We start from the raw sequence: 23,136 nt of genomic DNA, 5'->3' as shown, positions 1-23,136 counted from the left end.
AAAGGCCATTGCGTCACTGTTTGGGTGGACGCGGCGACGGCGCGCCACTGACGTCGTCGCCGCACCACTGCGCTGACGCCGACGCCCGCCGCGGTCGCCTGCGCCGAGCCGGGAGTATTCGCCTCTAAACGAAGAAAAAGCGTTAGAGATCACTGCGGTAACCCGCACTGGAATAATGCGAAAGCACTGACGCCTCTCTTCAACTTAGCGCCCCGCTTTGGCTCCGTCCACAGTTCCGGTTTTTCAAATTTGGCGCCACTTTCGCTCTGGCCCCGCCCACTTTTTGGACATTTTTTGCTCTAATTAATTAACTACTCATCTCATACTGAAAATTCTTTTTGCGACATTAACCTCACGTCGTCCTCTATCGATCACAACAATTCGTTTGGCGCCATCTCTTCTGAGTTCCTCACAACTGTTGCGGACATGTTTTGCGTACACTGTCCCTGTCGACATAGCCTAGTAATGCTTTCGCATTAATAGTTACCACTAACAAGCACCGCTGCAAAGCCATACGGCTAGAGAGGAAGGTTCTCCTGTGTAGCCAGCTGTTCGGCTCCGTTATGGTGGATTCCTATACGGTTATTATTCCTTTCTTTGAAATCTACTCCACGTTGTCATGGGGCGTTGCGCTCCAAAAAAGCGTTAGACTTATCATGTTCCTGCATCGAAAAGGCGTCGCCCTACTAACTGATAGCCGTACTGGTCAGCTTAGATGGAACAGCTAGAGCCCTGAAAAGAAGGTGGCCGCGACTTCGAGCCCTGGACAAGGACAACTTTTTCTTCAAACTACCAAAATTGAGGACACTGTCAGCTCTCCCCTTTGGTCGCATGGGTCAGGAAAATAAGGGCATACTAGCTTGTTATTTCTATGTTTAAAAATTGTAAACGCACTCAATATTTGGGCCAAGGCGTTCGCCCTAAACCATAATTAAGACTGTTTCTCGCTCAAATAAAAGCGACAACTCCACTGCTACATGTCACAACGGTTGCCTGGATACGGCGCCAACCACTCCCGCACCACACTTTTCGACAAAAAAAAACTTTAAAACCTTCTACAAAGATAAAACTTCGGATTCCAGTAATGTGTTTGCGAGCAAATCACCATTGCTTCCGTCCATAGGTAAAGCGGTGCCAGCAAATCACTCGCACTCCTATCACTGTTGAAGCGTTTTCTTGCCGGCTGCTGAACACTGTGAGTAGAAGTACAGAGTTTTTATTCCGTCATTGCAGTGAGAGATTGCCAAAAATATTGTGCAGAAGGAGATCCCACAGTCGGTGACTGTATGCGGACCCTTTATTTGTTATTAAGCTTCTGTTAAGCTGTTTTTACTATTCCATCTGTATCCTGCGCATACTTTACGCCGATAACGTTTGCCCACATCCTGGCGCCCAGAGTCGGGCCCCGAGAGGCGGCCGATCTGACAGTGCATTACACCAAGGACTGGAGGAAGCAAACCTTGCCTACAGGTCATTCTACAATCCCAGCGGTATTTTGTCAGTAGTGTGCGCTGCCTATTCAACGAGGCTGTTCCGATCAAGCTGTCCGCATCGCCTTATCGCATTGCTATACGGACCAATGAGCTTGTCGAACAATTCGAACAATAACGCGCGCGTGGAAAACTAGCGCCTATCCCTAAGCCACCTTTTATCTGAACGTGTACGCCAACGTTGCTTTCAAACAATGCAAAACAATGTGGCCCAATATCTTCGCCCTACAGCTTAGTCCTATCCCTTGTTTCAGGCGCGAACTTTATTATCGTATACTTTTTTTTGTTATGTGTCGAACGACGCGGAACATATTGCCGTTTTGAACAAAAACAGTGAAAAAAAAAGATAGCCGTTTGGGACGAATGCTCGATACTAGACGTATCGCTGAGCAGAAGCTGGCGAGAAGAGCGAGAACAAGTGATCGGTTTTCCTAACGCGAAGCGCAATGAAACGCGACGCCTGCTTTAAAAACAGGTGCGAGCTGCGCGGATAGACTGCCAGGAATGCCGGGCCATCGCAAACTCGTAACACACGCGAGAGACATGGGAAGCCTGGGAAACAACTCTGGGCGCGACCTTGGTTCCCATGGACGGTTGCCGTCGAGCCGAAGCAACCGGGACCTGGCAGTGACAAGAGCAGCATCACGTGCGTTTGGCGCTCAGCCTGGAGTATTCAGTGCATCGGTAGCTGGTGAACAGATGTAAAATTTTAAGAGTATCACCAATGGTCAGAAGGTACCAGCACAGCTTCACTAACGCACATCCGTTTCAGCGAGAAATAAAAACCTAGTAACGATACTACAGTTCGACAAAGAAAAAGAAAAAAGTACAAAAACGCATTACGTCGAACACACTTAAGATATAGAAAATAAAACCAGAAGACGCAGAGAAAGAAGAGATAAAAAACAAAAGGACAGATGTGAGTCGCTCGACCTTTGACCTTGGCCGGGTCCGTCGCCGGTTCGGTCTAGTGGGCACGCGGTGCCAGCTCCGAGAGGAGGAGAAGAAGAACAAAGGCTAAGAAAGAGGAGGAGGAGAGAGAGAGAAAAAGATGAAAAAACGGAATCAGTGAAAAGAAAAATGGGCGAACGAAGGTATACGGAGGAGGAGGAGGAGGAGGAGGAACTACGGCATTCTCCTACGGGGATGCAGGGGGAAGACAACTGCAAGCGCGGCCAGAAACGAGAGTCCGAGACGGCGGCTGCAAAAAAAGGAATAACTCGGTTAAACCAAATCGCGTTATTAAAGAAACGCGGCTTCATTGGCCGTGTTGCACGATTTTCAGCACGCTGCCCGCACATTTGTGGCGTCCCAGTCAACGTTCAGGTGGTCCTAACTACGATCAACAAAATGCGCCCCCGTAATGTCTAGTAGGCATGGTTTAAAGTAATGCACACTTTGCTCAATTCGCGTTCACAGAGGCTGTGCACTCTATCCACTGAGAGTATTTTTTGTTGAAGGAACATTAGCAAGAATAAAATAACCATTCAGAGCCGCACGCTACAGGCCGGCCCACTGCATGGCCGCGCAGCACATTCTACGCCTTTGAACGTTTAACGGAGTGAGATGCAGTACGCTGTGACTATAGCGATTTATTTGATGTTCGAAGCTGTGCAGGTGACAATTTCTATATAGCTGTTAACTTAGCAGGTGCAAAGAAAACGCTGTACGGACAGAACTGCGGTTAGATGGAAGCGTTTCAGCGGTCCTTCACTTTTTTTTTTTTTCGCACACGTTAAATGCAAGCAGCCGCGGTGGATCATAGGCTGTGCACTGTGATCGGCTGCTGACCGAAAATACGAGGGTTCGATTCCGGCCGCGGCGGTCGCGTTTCTATGGAGGCGAAATGATAGAGGCCCGTGTGCTGTGCGATGTCAGTGCACGTTAAAGAACCCCAGGTGGTCCAAATTTCCGGAGCCCTTCACTACGGCGTCTCTCATAGCCTGAGTCGCTTTGGGACGTTAAACACCCATAAACCATAAACCAATGGGCGTTAAAGTATCCCTGGTGGTGGAATCCGGAGTCCTTCACTGCGGCGTCCCTTGCTAAATGCCACTGGCCTGGCCTAAAACTCAAGAGCAATAGTACAGATATGTAGTTATGTAATTCACAAGAGCACAGGATGCGCCCGAGGGGGCTCGGCCTCTCCTCCCCCCAACTCCTCCCAGAAGTTTCTGGTTAAGTATTCACCCCCCCCCCCCCCCCCCCCCTCCGGCTACGTGCCTTGCCGCAGCCACTAGCCTGCAGTCCTGGAGAATTTACAAAAGCTTGCACTCTATAAACCGGGCACATTCGGAACAGCGGCCAGAGAGGAAAGGAAGAGGAGGTGTAGGGGACAGCCGTCTGCATACTCCGCGTTTGTCCGGCCCGAGTAACAAATACTCAAGAAAGTGCTGTTCGGTTAAATTCACACACCCGACAGCTTGCCTTCAATTCGCACAAGTATGCAACAGAAATAAAAGCACACCGGCTGGCATCTTCCAAATGCGCAATCCGACGGCCATAAAAGTACCACGGCATTCCGATGTTCCATACGCGATGGTCCACGTACACACAATGAATGTCAGCCGAAATGGGCACCCGCCGCACCGCGTCCGCACAAGCGCTCGCTCGTCCCGTGCTGCATGCAAGGACCCGCTACACGACAAAACAAGAGGGTGAGGCCATAACGTTCGCACGCTATTACTATTTCAGTGCAGCGTTGCTGATGCCAGGTGCGTCAAAATGTGACTCCCACAGTTGATGAGTTACGTTTTGGATGCCTTCCAATGTTCACTTTTGCAGTGAACTATCGAATATTCCTGGCATAAAAAAAAAATTACGGAACTATTACTGTAAGATGCAGTTTTCGTACAAAAACCATTTTATTCGAAGAAAGCATGAACGCCGCACCTTCAGCCTAAGAGACCTTCGCTTTCATCTAAACACCGCGCGTACGGAACCAACCACGCATGTCACCCCATTGTCAAATCCCTAGAAACTGAGTCGTATACCGCACACCTTTAAAGATTCTCTCGGATACGAAAAGTTCGGACTTCTAACAAGAAACACCCCAGCTGCGGTTTGCATCAGAGTGGAAAAGCCGAAAAACGCGCAGAGCCAGCCTTCGCAGCACTGCACGGAACTAACGGCACGGGGTGTACAACAACGGCTGCTCGGCAATATCGCGTAGCGTGGCTGAGCCAGGTAGCAATGTGGACACCGTGCTATACAAATACGCCAGGCGCGCCCGCGGTCACCTTAATGGCATCCCAACGGTTCTGACCGTTACATGCGCGATCCAAGCATTCTTCTTGGCATGAGGCCAGGCGACCAACGAAAGCCTTTGCGTCGCCTGAGCCCGCCCCAGAGGTAAAACACCGCATACAGCGGCGTGGGTACAGGCAGAAAGGCGAGGAAGGCAGGGTGGCAAAGCGTCGAGAAATAAACTACAGAATGCAACGGAGCATCAGCGGCTGCCAAAACAAGTTAAAAAAAAAACAGAAACGAAAGCAGACGCTGGTCGCAGGGGAAGAGAGAGGAAGAAATACTCATTGAAGAAAAAATCACGCTCGTCTGTATGAGCTAGGTGAAAAATATATACAAAGTGACAGCGGCAGCTTTGTTTCTTATACTAGTTGGGGCTGAAGCTGGTCTGAGGGCTTCCCTAGAGTCACACACAGCACCAAGTTCGTTTATTTGTTCTTTTCGTTCTTTTTCTTTCATCTCTCTCTCTCACAAACACACACACACATGCACTCATCTCCTCTCCGAACCGTGCTCGAGCAATACTGTTTGTCTATAGGGACAAATAGAGGAAGTAACGAGGGACAAGCAGAGACAAAAGAAACACGCTAACAAAAGGCAAGACCCAGCGCGGCGGGAGAATGTGCGCACATCATCGCGGCACAGCTCAATGACTTCCCGGGCTTTTCCCTACACTCCCCCCCTCCCCCCCCTCTCTCTCTCCGTAATGCACATGCGGGCCCTGCAACGAATTCAGTCGCAGACGGCGGGAGAAACCGAAACTGGATTGGCTCATCAGGCGGGCGGCTATACTGGTCTCTGCTCAGATCCTGACAGCGGCCTGACGCAATGCAGGGAGCAGGCAGGCAAGCGTTGGGATACAATCGGACGTTTCCTGATTGCATTGGAAAGTACACACGCGTGTAGGGACGACAATGGGATCCGTGTGTTTGCATTATCCACAGACAATGTTTGCATCGGACTTCCATTTAGACTGAGAGCGAATTTTCTTTGATGCGATGCTAACGGCTTTTTTTTTCTTCATTCTTTTCTAATCATTCAGGGTTCGTTTAGAGGGTTAGATAGTTAGGCATACGTTTCCCACGTAATCGAAACCGTGTGTCCCTGCACCACCACGCCCACTAGTAGCCACCAGTGCAAGGAGACGAAGGGCCAAAGGACACATGTATCATGGAGTCGCTGACAGCCCTTACAAAAATATTCTATAGACAGTCTATAGACTTCTTATAGACTTCATTGCCTACCTATAGATATCTTTTTTGTATATTCAATCTATGGTACGTCTATAGAGAAAAGTCTACTAAAAGTGTAGGGCCATAAATCTTTAGATTGTCTATAGACTGTCTATAGGATTTGTATTGCCTATAGAGAGTCTATATACTTTATAAAGAGAAGTATATGGACAGTCTATCACTGTCCAAAGAAATTTTTGTAAGGGCGCATTTCCGCACCAGAGCAGGGTGTTTAAAACTTCACGCATTGAGTACCAGTGCAGATTAACACTTTTTGCTGCGCGCAAAATCAGCCAAAGCATTCTAAAGGGCGTGTTTGAAGTAAATCTGGTTCCTGGCGTAAAATCGCGTGCGTTGCAAACTCAAGCGCGTAGCAAACTGCGTGATCACTATAAAACCGACATCCGACAAATTATCATGCAATATTTGACAGCCTTATTTTTCTGTACAATGTTTACACGTGTCCTCATACAAAGAGCGGTCAACAGTTAGCTCATAGGCGTAAGCACCTTTGTCGTTCACCATTTTACCCCTCGACATTTTCTCTTCTTTCGCATGCCCGAGCTTATTTTTTCAGTCAGGAATTTTGTGCCTGCATGCAGACTTAGCTGTCATTCATCGAAATAGACGGCATTCTATCGAGGAGATGCTGCATATTTAGTAGCTTTTTTTCTCCACGCAAAAAAAAAAAAAAGATAGCTTGTCTTGATTTGTAGCGATGGATTGATATTTTATGCTTGATCAACAGAAAAACACCGCTGGGACGACACAGAGCGTATAAACAGAGGTCAATCAGCGTTCTGTGCGTATATCTTCGTCTTTTGTCGTCTTTGCACTGTTTCCTCGCTGAGAAAAACGATTTTTTTTTTCAGTTCTTAAGGCTACACGCTCCTTCAAAACCAGTGCAAGGCCTTAAGAGCACTCACGGAATATCACTTGCACCGTTTGAGCGACGTGAGTCAATGCTGAGATGGTATCGAGCTCAGTTTTTTTTTTTTTCCGGAGAGCGGTTTGGAAACGCGGAAGCCGACCTTGGCAAGCAAACAAGTCAACCGAACGCGAGCATTTTGTCGTCGAAGCACAGAGCTCGAGATAGTGGCGCCGAGTACGGTCGCACCAGCAGCGTTTCCTAAAACGCGGAACCGACCTTCAGAAGCGAGCTATTATAACCCAGGGGACACTTCTCGTTCAAGTGCCACTCGACACGTTTCGCCCAAAGCGGCAGCTAATCGGCTATCCTAGCAGCCAGCGCGTCGTCTGCTCAACCTTTTTTTGCATGCAGACGATAGCGGCGACCGATCAGGAGACGACGTGTCGCTCGTCACGTCCGCCGCTCCTGAAGAAAGGTCGGGACGGGAAATTGATAGTTGGAAAGAAAAAGGGCATTGATCGAGACAGAAAATCCGTACTGAAACGCCACTGATAGCTTGGCTTTATTTTTTATTCTTTTCTTCACGGAGATATCGAAGCGCCCAATATTATACGCCACCTAGCTCCGGAGCCCTCAAGTGTGAAATCTATAACGTAACGGTTCTTCCGGCGCGAACGGAAAAGACCCAAAGCGAAGCCCCTGAGCAGAAGTCTATAACGTATATACTTCCGCAGCAGACGAAACAAAAAAAAATAAACGAAAGCTGCACTGGGAGGAGCGGCCGACGGCGCTGGCTCGACCGAGCGATCGATGTGCGATAGAAAAGCATCGAGCTTATCACGGGCTTCAAACCAAGCGATCTTCAGACATCCTTTCCTCCTCCTCACTCCTACCCCCACCCCCCTTTTCCACCTATTGCAATCCCGTACTTTTGTTCTATTCTACCTAGCCCTAACATCCACTCCTGAAGTTTCGCTTTCATCTTTCACAAACGAAAGAGGCGCGCAGCTTCCAACACGAACGCTATAGCGTTCAATTTTGCTTTTACTGTTTCGCATCGCTTATATCCTCATTTAAGTAATGATTTCTCGTTTTGCCGGAGATAGAGTCCTTTGTTTTCATCCCTCCCCATTTTTTTCGCTTTCTCTAGTTCTTGGTGGTGATGATCTTGCGTGGGCTCTTTCTACAGCCTCGTTTACTTATATACACGGAGCTATTGAAGGTTAGAACAATGCGAGGTTCTGGAGCAGCCAGCCATAGTTCGACTGTGCCACGCAGAGATCGCATCTTTCGTGCTTCAAGACGAAGATGATAATGGACACTTTATTTTCCCTTGGCTATATCTAATGCCGGTCGATCACAGTTTGAAACTCGCACAAGCGCTGAAGCACATTACAGGCTTGCCATTCTGAAGTTAGGTGGATATTGATTCGCTGCAATTTGGTATCCGGTTACTCAAAACCCAACTTTTTCATTTCAAAACCGATCTTCACCTAAATTTAGATCCTTTATTTCAGACGGACGTCATATATCTAGAGTTCTCGAAAGCTTTCGATCGTGTACCTTATCAGCGGCTTTTAGCCAAACTTTCTTGCTTGCCAGAACTGGGCTTAAGAAAGACGACGGGACGATGCGCCACTCACAGCCAATTTTATTGCACAATGCGACTTCCCACGCGCAATAAACACCCCATAAACATCAAAAACAATTTTATCAAAGTACGCGCTACAGGCGCAATAGAAAGTGAACTATGTAGCAAAGTTTCACTTAGGTGCTCCTCTTCAGTTGTCTAGTCACAGCTGATGAACGAAAGTTCGTTCACTTTGTATGACCCCAATCACTTGCACGTTCCATTCGCGTCATTATCTGTCTTTGCAGTTCCTTGTGTGGTGTTGCTCGCCCACATTCAGCGTCACTGCGAAGAATCAACGAAGCAAACGATGTTGCCAGCAACGTCTGCCAGCGTAAAGTTTTCGGGGAGTTTTTCCGCGACAACACTCCCTCCCGCCACCAACACCATGCAAACAACTTTCACTCCAATAGCGTGCACAGGAATGCACACGACCACTATGACGTCACGTACATCCCCCCCTCAACACCTCACGTATACATATACATGTAGAGTACAAGCACGATTGCCATCTGGCTAGCTACGAGGGTGCAGTGCTAGTCACCCCTCAGCGCAAGGTGACTTTTCCCCTCCTTCAATGCCTAGTAGGACTCCGCGCTTCGAGCACGAGCAAAGGAAAGGTGAGAGTGAGAGCGGACGGAGAGCTGTGTGTCTATATGACGTCCCCGCACAGGTGCGCAGAGCACGGTGCGAGAGTCATCTCATCCTCATCTTCTCACTCGCCCCCTCCTTTCGCGCCATCCCAGGAATTCTCCCTCCCCCGCTTATCTCGCGCCTGGAATGAGGGGCCCAGAAAAGAAGCCGCACCAGCAAACAGACCGACAACACCAACGCCAGAAGAACCACCGCCGACAACACCATCGCAGACACCGCGAAGGCGTGCGGTACGCTCGCTGCTGCCGCCGCCGCCTTGTCGCTCCGAGGCATCTCTCAAAAACTGCCGCTCGAACCGCCTCGGGGAGACGCGGCGGCGTTTGACGTGCGCGCGCGTGCCACATCAAACGGCGCGCACGCGACCCCCCACCGCGGCCACGGTGCGCCGTGAAGCGAAGCGGAGACGTCGCCGGGGCGCTGCTGATACGACCGGGCTCGCGAAGCGAAGGCGCCTATAAAAGTCAAACAGGTGTGCTCGCCAACTCGCGTCGGCCGAAAGCTTGCGCGTGCTGTACAGGTATTAATTAGTAGCTGTAGCGGGGGGTGAGAGGTGTACCGGTAACTGGGGCCATACGTAATGCATCAAACTCAAGTTCAGAAGGATTGGTTTGGTTTGGTTTGGTTTTATGGGGTTTAACGTCCCAAAGCGACCCGGGCTATGAGAGACGTCGTAGTGAAGGGCTCCGGATAATTTCGACCACCTGGGGTTCTTTCGAACCCTATTCTTTGGGATCAGCAGCCGAGCACCATAGCTAGACACCACACCATAACCACTGAGCCATTGCGGCGGGTCTCATGAATTGGTCAACATTACGCTAAAAGTCGTGAAATTAATGTAATAAATCGAATAAGCAAATGAAGGAAGGAAGGGGCGCGGAATCCGCAACTTCAGCCAGTAGTATCAAATCGGTAATGGGCGGCATCGCTTTACAGTGAGCTGCTATTTCTTTTTCTGTTTTCTTGTGGCGTCATCGCTGGTCGTACTGGCTGCATTTGGCAAATAGGCGACCCGGGTCAGTCGATGCTGCCGATCTTGATCCTTCTAGTTAGTCTCAAGGCAAAAGAAAAAAAAAAGGACAAGACTAGAAGAGTACACGGTGACGTCTTTTCTTGCCCCTTCCGTGAGCCCGTAAGTGGCCAGTGCCTGCGTTGACGTCAGACATAAAAGCTCACAAGCTGCTGACGTCCACTGATGCCCATTTGTGCGCATAGGCAGACGAAGAAAAAGTGAAGAGCCCGGAAACATCTAGCTACACATCTCAAAACGTATAGAAACAAGTTCGTTGACAGCGAATAGATGTTCGAAAGCCTCAACTGGCATTCTATCGACAGTTAATTCCCAACCGCTTTCCTTTCAAGGACCTCACGTTTAATAAATCATTGCTCTTTGCCTTCGTGTCGCCACGCAGTCGATAATACTACATACTGAGGTTCTTCTCTCTTGTCTTACAGTTTGCCGAGTACAAATGCTAGCGAACTATACACTCTTCTTTCTAGGCGGGTGTTCACAGGAAACAAAGGAAAATCGCGAGGCCTTTTTAGAAACGTGAAGTGGAAGGCTATACACCTTTTCTTTGTTTACGTATGCCTGCCCTCGAGTGGATGTTAATGATAATTATTCCCTTGTCTCATTCTTTTCTCTCTAGCCCCGTCCCGACTGCAACGCCTCGTCCCCGCTTTGGCACCGCTGTGAGGGAACTGCCAGACCCGGCCTGTGACAAAGGCAACGCTTCCGCGGTCATTTCGCCCGCAAGCGCGTTCCGCGACATTTATCTCCGCAACCCAAAAAAGGTCAAACGTGCGTCTCGTATGTCGTCCGCGTAGTCTTTACCGCGGTGCGTCTAGACGGACCAGCGGACAGGCCTATCACGTGGCCATTTCTTTTCGCGGACTGTTCCGGGTTCTTCCGGTGGCGCCAGCCAGTGCAAAAATGCTTGCGCACTTTGCAGGCAATTTCTCTGCGCCGCACTCCAAGAGAGAGAGAAAGAGAGAGAAAGGAAAGAAATCCTCGACGCCGGGCTGCAACCCGTCGCAAACGCCAAGACCTGCCCTTGGAATGTGGGCGGGAGAATGCTGCTGAGGAGAGAATTTACGCTGTCCCTGGCTTAGCGATGTCGCTTCCGGCACACACGAAGAAAGAAAGAAAGAAAGAAAGAAAGAAAGAAAGAAAGAAAGAAAGAAAGAAAGAAAGAAAGAAAGAAAGAAAGAAAGAAAGAAAGGCTGTCATGAAAGACACGGGCCCAATCTTTCAAAGCAAACTCAGGCGCGGACTGACGGGCGCTTTTCCCACCGAGGCAGGCCATGGCCAGAGCGCGTTTTGCTGCGCTTTGCAGGTGCGACGTCTCTGAGTGGACCGCGGTCGAGGTTGGTCGGAGCGCTGGTTAACTCGTCGGCAGAGGAGACAACTGAAAAAAATGGCAGCCAGGCCAAGAGAGCCGAGAAAGCGTGCCCGATTCGTGCAGGTTCCAGATCATTCGCAGTCAGCGGTGCCCTGAGGTGCTTTGGCTCATTGTGCACGCAGACAACCTCCTCCCCTACTGCGTCAAACGTGCCTAAGTTGAAAGGTCCGAAACAGAGCTTCCTGAAAAGCCGGTAATGTTCGTGTCGAAGGATTGGAATCGAAACACATGCCACCTTGAACAACACGAGTTACTCGAGAGACGTCTGCTGCACACACGAAAAAAAAAAAAAATCCACATGAAACGTGCGCGTTGCGGAGCCCCGGAAGACCGAAATTAATCCGGAGCCACCACCACGGCGTCCTTCACATCCACTGTCTCGGGTTCGACAGATAAAATCCATTATCACTAATCACAATTAAAGGCACGTCAAGGTGGTCAAATTTATTTTCATATCTTTTTTGCTTTGCTGTTGTGTTATGATGTTCCTCCATTTCTCGAACCCTTGTAATGCGCTTGCGTTAGTATTCTATTAGTAGCTTTTTTTATTTTGTAGTTTTCCCCGGTTTATTTCTAGTTTATTTTTTGTCCCTATATATATATATATTTTTTTAACTGAAGGCACATACTTTTGCCTCGTACTTTCTCTGCTCTTTCTTCTCTCACACTTTATGTCTCGCCTTTATACGCTGCGTTCGCACTACTCCCTTTGTAGTAACTACATTTCCGGCACGCTCTTTCACAATGCTTTCTCTGGGCCCAGCAAAGGTAGTACGAACCAATAATTTAAAGAATGTGCGCAATCCGACGCCTGCTACCCTGCAGCACCACAACCACAGATATGCGACGCCAGTTTTCCCCGCTACGATTTCGGTGCCGCTCTGCATACCGAGAGTGCATGACGCTCACGGTGCCCCCCCTCCCAGCGTGGCGGCGGTTGCACTACAGCGGAGGCTTGGCTTCCTCCATGCTTGCATGAGATGACGCGCTGACGCGCTACCTCCGCCGCGGCGCGCGCGGGCAGGACGTCGCGCTATTCCGGGCCCGTGACGGCGCGCGACGTGAGAAGGGATTTCGCGCGCCGACGATTCGCACTTGCGCGCAGTTGCGTACTCATGCCAATGACGTCACAGTTTAACGCAGCACGGTGTCCCGTTATGTTTGCTTTTTTTCTTTCGTTCTTAGACGCGGCTCTGGTACAGTTTCGTGTTGCTGGCAAGAGGGACCGAGGAACAGTGTTGAACGGTGCGATTTGCTGAGCGCGCGGTGAAGTCGTGCTTGCTATACCGACTAACAATGCATGTATGTATACATACACAAGCTAAGGTATATTTCACCGTGCGTTACACTGTCGTAACTAAGTGCTCTACGGTGTTCCTTTAGCCTATTGCTCTAGCCTATTAAAGAGACTCTAGCCTATGAAATAGGTTCAGGGTTCCCACCAACTTACAATCTTCTTAGAGGGACAAAGCCGCACGAAACAGAGCAATCGGATGTCCGAGTGGGAAGATGAGGATGCGATGGCTCTCGCAACGCGCACCTGTGCGGAGACATCATATAGACACCCACCGCCCCCCCCCCCCCCCTCTCTCTCTCTCTCTCTCTCTCTCTCTCTCTCTCTCTCTCTCTCTCTCTCTCGCCCTCCATTTGCTCTTTCTTGCCATAAGAAATAAGAATGAATGTATCTGTACATACACAAGACAAGGTTGATGTCGGCGTTCGTTTTACTGCTGTAACTAAGTGCGCCGGGACACATTTTTCTTGTTTATTTTCTTTTAGTCCCAATATCATCTATGTTGTAACTAAATGCTCTACGGTGTTGCCTACGATGACGATCTACACTCTACCCTATCAAAAAGGTGCAGGGTTCTCAGCACCTAGCAATCTTCTTAGAGGAACAGGCAGCTCCTGGCCGCACGAACCAGAGCAATAACATGCCTGTGATGCCCTTAGATGTCCGGGGCTGCACGCGCTCTACACTGAAGGAAGCAGGGGCTTGCAAATGTTCCCCTTGAACGAGGAATTCCCTGTAAGTGCGAGCCATAAGCTCGCGTTGATTACACCCCTAGCCCTTGTACACACCGCTCGTCGCTAGTACCGATTGAATGATTTAGTGAGGTCTTCGGACCGATGTCCGGCGCGGCCTTTCGGTTGCGCCGATCTGGTGGAAAGATGACCAAAGTTTATAATTTAGAGGAAGAAAAAGTAATAACAAGGCTTCGCAGTGCGTGAAACGTTCCTAGGACTCCTAGTTTTCCGCAGTCACATGAGCGGTAGGGAAAGTGATTGATTGATTGATTGATTGATTGATTGATTGATTGATTGATTGATTGATTGATTGATTGATAAACGACATTAGTAACGCTTCGGCCCTTCCTTCGCCACACTCTTTCGATACAAGCTCAGCAAACCGACAAAATTCTACAAACACAACAGGACCGAGTGACTATCTTCATTATATCTAAAAATATTGCACCTTTCTTCTGCTTGTTCACAGTTCCCTAAATTCCAGACAAACGTATCAAGCCACTATGGACGCTTTTTTTTTTAAATTAAGCGCCTGGTTTAGTACAGTGCTAAACAAAAAAAAAACCTCTGCACAGCTCACGGTAGAGAAAGTAACGAAAGAAAAAATGAATAGGGGTAAGGGTGAGTCTTCACTTTAACCTAATTATTTTCTAACATCCACTTGAGCAACTGAACCTATACCTTAGTGCGGAACAGCAAGGCAAGGAAACCTAGATCGGTTATAGCGCAATTAATACAGCTTTATTTACTTTTCCGACAACGCCCGCACCTGTGCAGCCTCAAATGAGTCTTGCGAAGCTTGCACGGGCTCGACAAGCGGCGCGTGCCAATACATACAGTGTAATCTATTGGCAACACCCAATCACTGAGTTCTAGGGTCGATTGTAGATTGTGACAGGCGCTGTGACGGACACAGCCTTGCAGACACGCATGCCAGTTTTAGCCGAGGTAAACCTAACTAGCGATAGCGATAGCAAGCGTCGTATAAAATGCAACCGAGACAGCACGTACAGAAAGAAAGAGGAAACTACGAAGAGAGGAGTAGGACAAGAACTATGAGCAAAAAAAAAACGGCCAAAGTAGCGCGAACAGCCCGGCAAACCTGTCAAGGCCAAGGCACGAGCTCGCAACGCGCAGAACCCCATCTGTTGCACTCGAAGCAACGATCGGCGACCTCAACACAAAAAGCGGCCGTTTCAGTTGCCCTTTTTCTCTTCCACTATTCTTGCCTTTCTTTCGATTGCTTCCTTACGTTTCCGTCTTTTGCAGCACCTATTCCTGGCGATCACCCTACCCGCAAAGGCGACGACGGAGCAGAGGACGCCGACGCGATTACGCCCGTCCGCATCTCGACGCCAGCGATCGTTGTCGCGGCTCCCGCGTTGTCCGTAGAAGTGGCCGTATTAACAACACGTGGGCAACGCCGGCGACGCTCGAGAGCTTGCCTTTGGAGGTAAAGAGCGCGGCCCTCCGCGCTTGATGACGTCAGAACACGTCAGCCAACGCGCTCCTGCCGCGCAAACAGCGCTCTATAGGCGATCTTCTAGATACTTTTCTAAGAAAAGAATTGCATGCTTAATGCGTATTCTGTCCGTACGTACAAGCACTTCCGGTATTTTATCGGTCGACATCTGTCGAGCTCTTGCGGGGTTTTTCAGCTCTGCACGTGATCAGATTGCTGCATAATTGGGATGGCGAAACACGTACGCCTGGTGATCGAGTGGAAGAGTTTATTAGCGTGAGCGACTAAACGGAGTAACGACTAAACGCATTCACCTTGAAATAACCATTTGGTTTATGGTTTATAAACTCAGGTTATGTTGAACGCCGTAGTGAAGGGCTCCGGAAATTTCGACCACCTGGGATTCTTTAACGTGCACTGACTTCGCACAGTACACGGGCCTCTGGAATTTCGCCCCCATCAAAATACGACCACTGCGACCGGGGTCGAACCGCCGTCTTTCGGATCAGCAGCCGAGCGCCATAACCACTGAGCCACCGCGGCGGCTGAAATACACACTTGAGATCCGACTTACCGGATATATACGCATAGCTCAATAAAACTTGTTGCTGGGCGAGTTGGTGACACATACTCATGGCTTGTATAAATACGCATATATGTATAAATACGCTTATACGCATAGCTTGTATAAATATACACGCATTCAAAAGATGTAAAAAAGTTCCTATTGATTCTTGCATACATTTGCAGAGATCGTAAAGTGAAACATAGATGACGAAAAATGAAGTTTCGCGTCTACATTTTTTCATTATGCACTGGGGACGGTTGTGTGGTTTTCTCTGTAGAGAATTTAGGGGTGCCCTGCACTATCGACCCAGTTTCCCGCAGCTACGCGCTTTTACTGGGCTGGACACACAGTTTGGCCCAAGTGCAAATATCTCACCGTTCACTACGAGCTTGCAAAGGAAAACACAAGCAATAAAACCGAGAACGTAGGCGAAACACCACTCGAAAACGGCAAATAAAATGCCCGAAAAACATACAAGAATCCTCCCCTGCAAGGGCGCAACATGTTATATACACTGCCAGCAAACAATGTGGGGTCACAACAAGCATAAACCAAGCGGCTTAGAAACCAGGCCGCACCACATAAGTTACACGCGCTCAACCTCAAAGAACATTTTTTTTTCCCCCGCACAAGTCACGCCTACGTGGCAGACCGTTTTGATATCGATCACGGCTAAAACAACAGCTTTGCACTTTTTTATTTTCTTCTTCCACATTTGATTGAACTGCAACCTCGGCCTACACACGCGCACTTTTATATAGCGTAAATCCCGGCCAAGGGCAGCATTGTAACACGCTGCACGCGGCCTCTATGGACGCAGTGGTACAGCGCATTTTCATCTTTTTTTTTTCGTTATTATTCTACCCGGCGAAGCTTATGTGGGCCGATGCGAAGATAAATAACTCGCTTCGTCGCGGGCGTGCACATTGTTCGAAACTGCGTCGTTGAAAGTAAGTACAGCGTTTCGCTCTACCCTGAACTCGGGGCCCCAAAAGCGTGCAGTTGCAATTAGCAGGCGCTAAAAAGTATCGTTTAGTCAACGAAGCCTTTTATTCAGGTCGACGCGGTTAGCGCGCGCTCGCGATCTAATCTAGCGATCCTACAGTTTCACTCGTCGACAAAAGACAGAGTCTGAGAAATTAATCTTTCAGTCAGAAGGGTGTCAGGTACCCGTGAGCTATATACGCTGACGAGAACTCTGCGCTAAGATATAATAATAGAACCAGCGCGAGCAGCCATCACATGTTTTTTCTTCCGAATGAACCGTCAGCCTGCGGAAGAATGTGAGCCTTCAAGACTATGTCTGACCCGCCTGACTGTGGGAAAGCATATCTGGGGCACTTCTCTCTCTTTTATATACTAGCACATGATTGTGCGCGCCGTCATATATGACAAATATATACGTGTATATAAAGTAGGTCTCGGCGCACCCATTGTCTCACACGGGTGCGCTGCACCCGTTTTTCGAGTGCTTGAATGTCACTCTCTCCGCTGGTCCCCACATTTCTATTTTTATTTCTTGCCCGAGTATCACTCTACGTCTCAAGTCCTGATGTTAAGAAAAGCCCGTCGGACAGAGGAAGTAGATCTGGGCAGTTCCACGCAGCCCTGCAATTTGGAGAGAACCGAAAGCACCTCACGCACGCATCTACAGGAGACGTCGGAGTGGCGGAACAGATTATCCCTCATTGCGCACAGACAGACGCGGGTGGTAAAGAGCAAAAAGAAGTTAAGAAGAGAAACCAGGGCAAAGACACGGAGAGCAACGCTTTTCCTCTCAAAATTTTGCAGTGATTCGCCAGCGCTTTTTTGGTGGCTCCTTTCCCCCCAGGTGTGAGTCGAGAACGTCTGGAAATGGAGCGAAAGGTGTAGCCACTCATTTTCAAACTCTCTCTTTTCTCATTTTTCTTCGTTGTTCTGTGTTTCTTGAGAAAGTGAAGAAGGCAGGAAGAAAGGAGAAGCGACGGAGGCGACGCCTTCGCATGTGCACGGCCACTTCCGCATTTCGACAGGAAAAAAAAAAGTAACTAAACGAAGTGCCACGCGCTAGCATGCTCTCGGCGGAACGACTTCTGTTGTGTCCCTCAGGAGTGTCTCGGTGCGATCCCTTCCTTCCTTCCTCCCTTCCTCCAAGAGCGACAAGGGCTACACGCAAGTGACGCGCGACGCCGCAAGGCGGCGCCAAACACAACTTTCACCTACCTACACGCAAGTACACAATGGAAGCGAGTCGCTTTGTCTAAAACAAAACGCCGCCCCGAGGAGAAGGGTACAAAGACAAGACGCACTCCGCAGCTCTGTGCCTTCAGTTTTTTTTTCTTCCTTTATTGTGTGAGCACCACCCGCTGGAAGAATAGAAGTGTGCCGGCACACGCTGCAGCGTCGTGTAGCAAAGAAAGCTCTCGGAGCACAGTAACGAAGTGGAGATAGCCACCCGCTGCCTCTTTACAGACCTTACTTTCACTGGACCTCCGCGTATCACTTGTTTGTTTTGCCCCCTTCTGACGCCACAGTCATATTTCAAGCGTCCACACTGACGCCTGCGCTTACTTCCACTGTTCGCATATCGCCAGTCCGCTTTTCAGCAAAGCACATCTTCCACCGTTTCTTCGTCACTTCACAAACAAACCAATAAAGGAAAAGGCTAGTGCTGAGGGCAGTAGCTGTTGCTTCAATTGTCTTCCGCCAAGCACACTCCGCTGCTGGTCATTTTGGTTGTTTCGTTTATCTTCGCTTTGCACATTTTTTCTTTAGCACTGCTGCACAGATATGGGTTTCTCTCATCCACGTACCTCAAACAAACTGTCGCAGACACTAGGGGAGGGGGGGGGGGGGGGATAAAGGGAAGACAAGGGAAGTCTCGGAACGTTTGGTGAATTTTTCAAGCGCGGCGCAAGAGCGTTTCCTGGTTCCGCGTCTTTCTCCTTCCTTCTTTGTTTCCCGGTCTTTGGTGCGAGTGGAGACAAAGCGAAGACATAATAGCGCGGATTTCTCGAGACGCGTGCGGAGACGGGTCACGTGGGAGTGACTGGCTGTCTGTCCGGGATGTCTCGAGAAATTCCAGCTATTATGTTGAATATGTGGACAGTCTAAACAGCCTAGGAAAAAGTATTTTCAACACAGGAGGAAAAGAGAGTCCGGCGGAAACTGTTACACGACTGCTTTCATGTTCGACTGACCCCTGCTCCGGCTACATTTATTGATAGGGTAAGCGTAGTGCTGTTCTGTTCTGTGTCAGATCTGACCTCCTAAGACCTCCAAATGTAAGGCTGATGCGAGAGTCAAGTGAAGTGAGTGAGTGGTGTGGAGTGAGCGATGTCTACATACAGGCGATCGATCGCACCGTGATGCGAACCTCTGCACCAAGAAACGAGCCGATTCGAAGCGAGAAATCATAAACGTACTGCGTACCACGTGAGAAGTAATCTGGCAGCTGTCTGCGACAAGCAACTTGACAACGACCGAAAATTGCACCCCAAGTTATACGACCCTATAAAGTTAGAACTACCGCTAACGCAAGGCAGGCGGCGAAACAGCGCTTGCTGGCGTTCACATCTCCGCGCGAATATTTACGGTCCCACGCAAAACGCTCTTACGCAAGAAATACGCGATGACTCAGCGTGGCCTAGTGCATGCGGCATGCAAACACAAGACCCGCACCGGCAAGGACGCCAGAAGTGAAAAAAGAACGCAACGCTCCGGCGTTCGCGGCGCGACACAAGCGTGACCGAGTACACACACGACAAGCTGTCTCTATGCGGCGGCGGGAAGAGGCCGCGTGCTTCTGAAAGCCAAGCAAGGCGTGACTCGCCGCGTGCGATTCCTGGAAGCAGCGGCCCGACAAGCGCCCTGCGAGCCTCTTCCCCGACCTCCGCCCTCACGCCCCGTCTTTTCTTCACACCCTGCAAAAAAATACTCACTCACTCACTCACTCACTCACTCACTCACTCACTCACTCACTCACTCACTCACTCACTCACTCACTCACGCAGTCGCTAATACAGGCCTGAGAGAAGAAGTATACTTATGGGGGTAGAGTGTTCGTTGCAGCTCACGCTGTCACTGCTTCACTGTGCGGGAAGCCGGAAAGATGAGAAGTTTTCTCGTTAGAATTAACGATAAGAATCCTACGATGGCCGCCTTCTACACACTAAACAATTTCGCAACCATAAGGGTACAAATCAGCTTGTCCACAGATGAACACCCATTGCCACCTAGTGGGTGCTAAAAAAGGGTGCAGAGTAGAGAAGGGTGCACTTCATGTTACTTAAGAGGGTTAATTAGTTGCACCCTCATTAAAGGGTACTATTTTTCCGTAACACCTCTACGAATGCATGTTGGAAGGGTGCTCCACATTGATTCAGACGTGAAGCAGAAGCCTTGGGTTGACGCACGCCCTCTAAACTTTCATGCGGTGCACCCTTCCTGAAGGGTGCTGATCTCTGCACCCGTTCACAGCACCCACTAGGTGGAAAAGGGTGTTCGTCCGGGGACAAGCTGATTTTCACCTTTACGGGTGCGAAATTGTTTAGTGTGTAAGCTGCTGAAATACGATTGATTTTTTTTTTCGTTCAGACGCCTACGAGCCAGGGCTGTGCAAAGAAAGAAATGCCATCAGTGAAGACAAATTCAAAATAGTTGAAAAATGCGTGAAAAAAAAATAACTCCCTTCAGACCCGAGAGTTAAAAAAAAAACGCTAACGAGGCATCCAGAAAGTTGAGAAAAATTCTTGCAGCGCTAAATAGTCCCTAAGCAGTTAGCAACTGTTGAAACTCCCTCACATAAGAGTTTTTAGCTAAAAGAAAAGTTTTCGTGCACACACAGCGTTTGTTTTTCTTTTCGAGAACATCGAAGTGAACCCCGTGTGTTAGGAAACACATTGCCGCAAAAAACATGCCCTCCGATATACGCCTACCGCGCGGCAAATGTTCCGACCTTTCTGGAGGATGGCGACAGATGGACCGTAAAGCGAGGTCCACGCGCTCGATAACCAGCGGGTGGCTGGTCGCGGCTAGCCAACAGCTGCGTAGGATGGGTTGGCGCTGTGGGCCGCATAGTTCCGGGCGATCAGCATACCCGATGCCGTGGTTTTGCGGGACCGCCGGTCGATACAGCAGGACAGCGCGCAGTAGTTCCGGTGGTTCCGGATGAACATGTATACCGTATTCGCTCGCTGATACCGGGCCTCCTCTTCTGTTTTGCAAGCGACCAGACATGCGTACGTGCTTAATTAAATAATGCATAATTTTCATTATTCCGAGTACCAGTCCTAACACTACGACGTTAAAACAGCAACATGAACTGCTTCTTTTATTTTTTATTTTCTTGTTGGTCCGTGTCGTATGGCGCTGCTTATCCTAAAATATGACCGCACAACACTTGCGATCTTGACTTCTGACGCTTAATACATCAAATTTTGGCAGATGTAATCAGGTTTGGAGCCACTGATCTCCTAACAAGTTTATTTTTCACTATATGCCACTGGCGACAGCGCCGCAAAAACTGCTTCGGTATTTTTAGCTCAGTTGAAAACTGTCACGAAGCCGAAAATGGAAACGCTTCAAAAATGAGATTTTTTTCATGAAAATCTCGAAGTGAATGGTGTTGGTTTACTTTCTTGGCAAGTCGGAAAGGTGTGGTCGCCAGCCCGCGAGTCAATGTCAGGCAAGCACTGTCAATTTAGTGCGTAGTTGCGAATGGCGCCTGTCACATAGGAGGTGTTGTAGAGATTCCTCCGCTCCCTGATAGCCTCACTACAATTTTTATCACCTATTTAGGAAACTTCCACGAATACGCTCACTTGCCCTGACCTCAAAGCTTACCTTTTTCATCTGCGCCGAACAGAAAAAAATAAAAAAAGCGTCGGAAGCCATTACGTAACACATACACTCAATTTCGTAAGCGAGAAAAATCGAGACACGATAGGATGAAGGTCTAATACTCTATAACGCACGCATCCTACGAGAACCCGCACTTCGCGACAGCCTCAACAAGAAAAAAAAAAATATCCGCGTTTCACACTTTACAGCACACGAGCACGCCTTTGGGTTTCAACGCACGCACAGTGCATTTCCTTCCGCTCTTCTGTCTCTCGCAACGCAAGCGCGAACGCATACACTTAGTTTTCCGCGACTTTATGGCTCTTCCGGGCGGAAGAGAGCGCCCCAGGGTGGTCGTTCGGCGAAAAAAAAAGCTACATACAAAAAAAAATGGGAAAAAACTCAATGTAGTACAGACAGAGCCCATGTGGCCCGCATCTTAGGCCCATTCTGCACAATACCCGTGGGAGGATGGAACGTTCAACCGCATCGTTAAGCCCGAACCGCATAACGCTTTGCTGACCGTCCGCATTTTCGCCGTCTTTCTCGGCGTCTCCTCCGCATCTCTACTCTCTTCTCTCTCTCCACACGCGCCGACGCGGAAGGAGGAAAAGAAGCGGTAAGAAAGAAGCGCGCGCCAGGGGCGTAATAGGTGCCGAGCGTTCGCCGCCACACGCAAGCTGCGTGAATACGGGAGTACATAAACACACGACTCGCGCGTCGCCCGCGGCTGGGCGCATCTCTGCGAACCTGTTTTCGCTTTGTTTTCTGTATGGCCGCTGCCATTAAACCACGCGACGCGTTATACGCGGGTTTCGGGTTATAGCGTACTCCTCGATATAGCGTACTCCTCAATATAGCGCTGAGCGAGCAGCGTGTTGTCTCGGAGCGGGTCATTCGGTGAGTCGTGACTTCGCGGTTAGCGGATCGCACTCGACTCCGCAATTCTCTCCTCACGCAGACGGCCACGGAAAAAAAAAACAGTTTTGCGCGTTATATGCACCGTCGGAAGACAGTTACGTAAGTGCGGGACAAGAGATAAGAGGGAATTTTTTTTTTCTGTTCACTTTTTCTTCCGTTTTCCTCTTCGTCGGCTCTGCCAAGGTTCCCGCCAACCGGAATCGACGGTTCAAGCCATGACCTAAGCGACAGCGCCGGTGCACTCAACAAAGTTATAACAGTGCCAAAGCGTACTCACATGCTTTATGCATGAGGTGTTTCGAACGTAACACGAGCAAAGGATTTGAGCGAAACTGCCAGAATGAAGTTCAAGCACTACCGCTGTTTGGAGGTCGCGTGGTGCAAGCAGGAACGTTTATACTTCGTGCGTGCTTATTTCACGCGAACACTTCCCTCCTTGGCACACGTCGAGTAGCACACACTACTCGCATACAGCACATGCGAGTAGTAAGTGCACACACGAGCATATGTGCGCTGTCGGCTATGGTCGATCCGACGCGAGTTTTCTGCAACGGAAGCTCGTGCGTTTGCTCGCGCGACGTCCCCAGCTTCCCTGAATTCGAAAAAAAAAAAACAGCCGGAGTTGCTTAGCGCACAAACGGTGTACACACTTTTCAGTCGGCAGCGAGAGTTCCAGACAGCTATAGCAGCCAGCGTGGCAGCTCAAGCGGAGAGGAACGCAACTGGTACAGTGCCAAGTTCGCGCGTTTCACACAGCGCGGCTTCTGAATAAACTATGCAGATTTTTTTCCTCCGTACAGGAGCACGAACAGCGC

The 23,136-nt window shown here is 49.3% G+C and overlaps 1 protein-coding gene across 2 annotated transcripts in view; it reads right to left on the bottom strand.

The window, feature by feature from the left end:
- The window catches only part of LOC144120580 (uncharacterized), a 156,800-nt gene that overhangs the window by 122,775 nt on the left and 10,889 nt on the right, over positions 1-23,136 (bottom strand). Inside the window, exon 2 of one of the 2 annotated variants that reach the window (XM_077653145.1) lies at positions 2,424-2,507. The exons of the other annotated variant lie outside the window; for it this stretch is intronic. Coding sequence (XP_077509271.1) covers positions 2,424-2,507 — 84 coding nt within the window. The remainder of the gene's footprint in view (positions 1-2,423; positions 2,508-23,136) is intronic. 2 annotated transcript variants of the gene reach the window in all.

Source organism: Amblyomma americanum, chromosome 2, assembly GCF_052857255.1.
Source record: "Amblyomma americanum isolate KBUSLIRL-KWMA chromosome 2, ASM5285725v1, whole genome shotgun sequence".
Lineage (NCBI taxonomy): Eukaryota > Metazoa > Arthropoda > Arachnida > Ixodida > Ixodidae > Amblyomma > Amblyomma americanum.
Note: the sequence above shows the minus strand (reverse complement) of the source record. Positions and strands in the feature narration are given on the sequence as shown.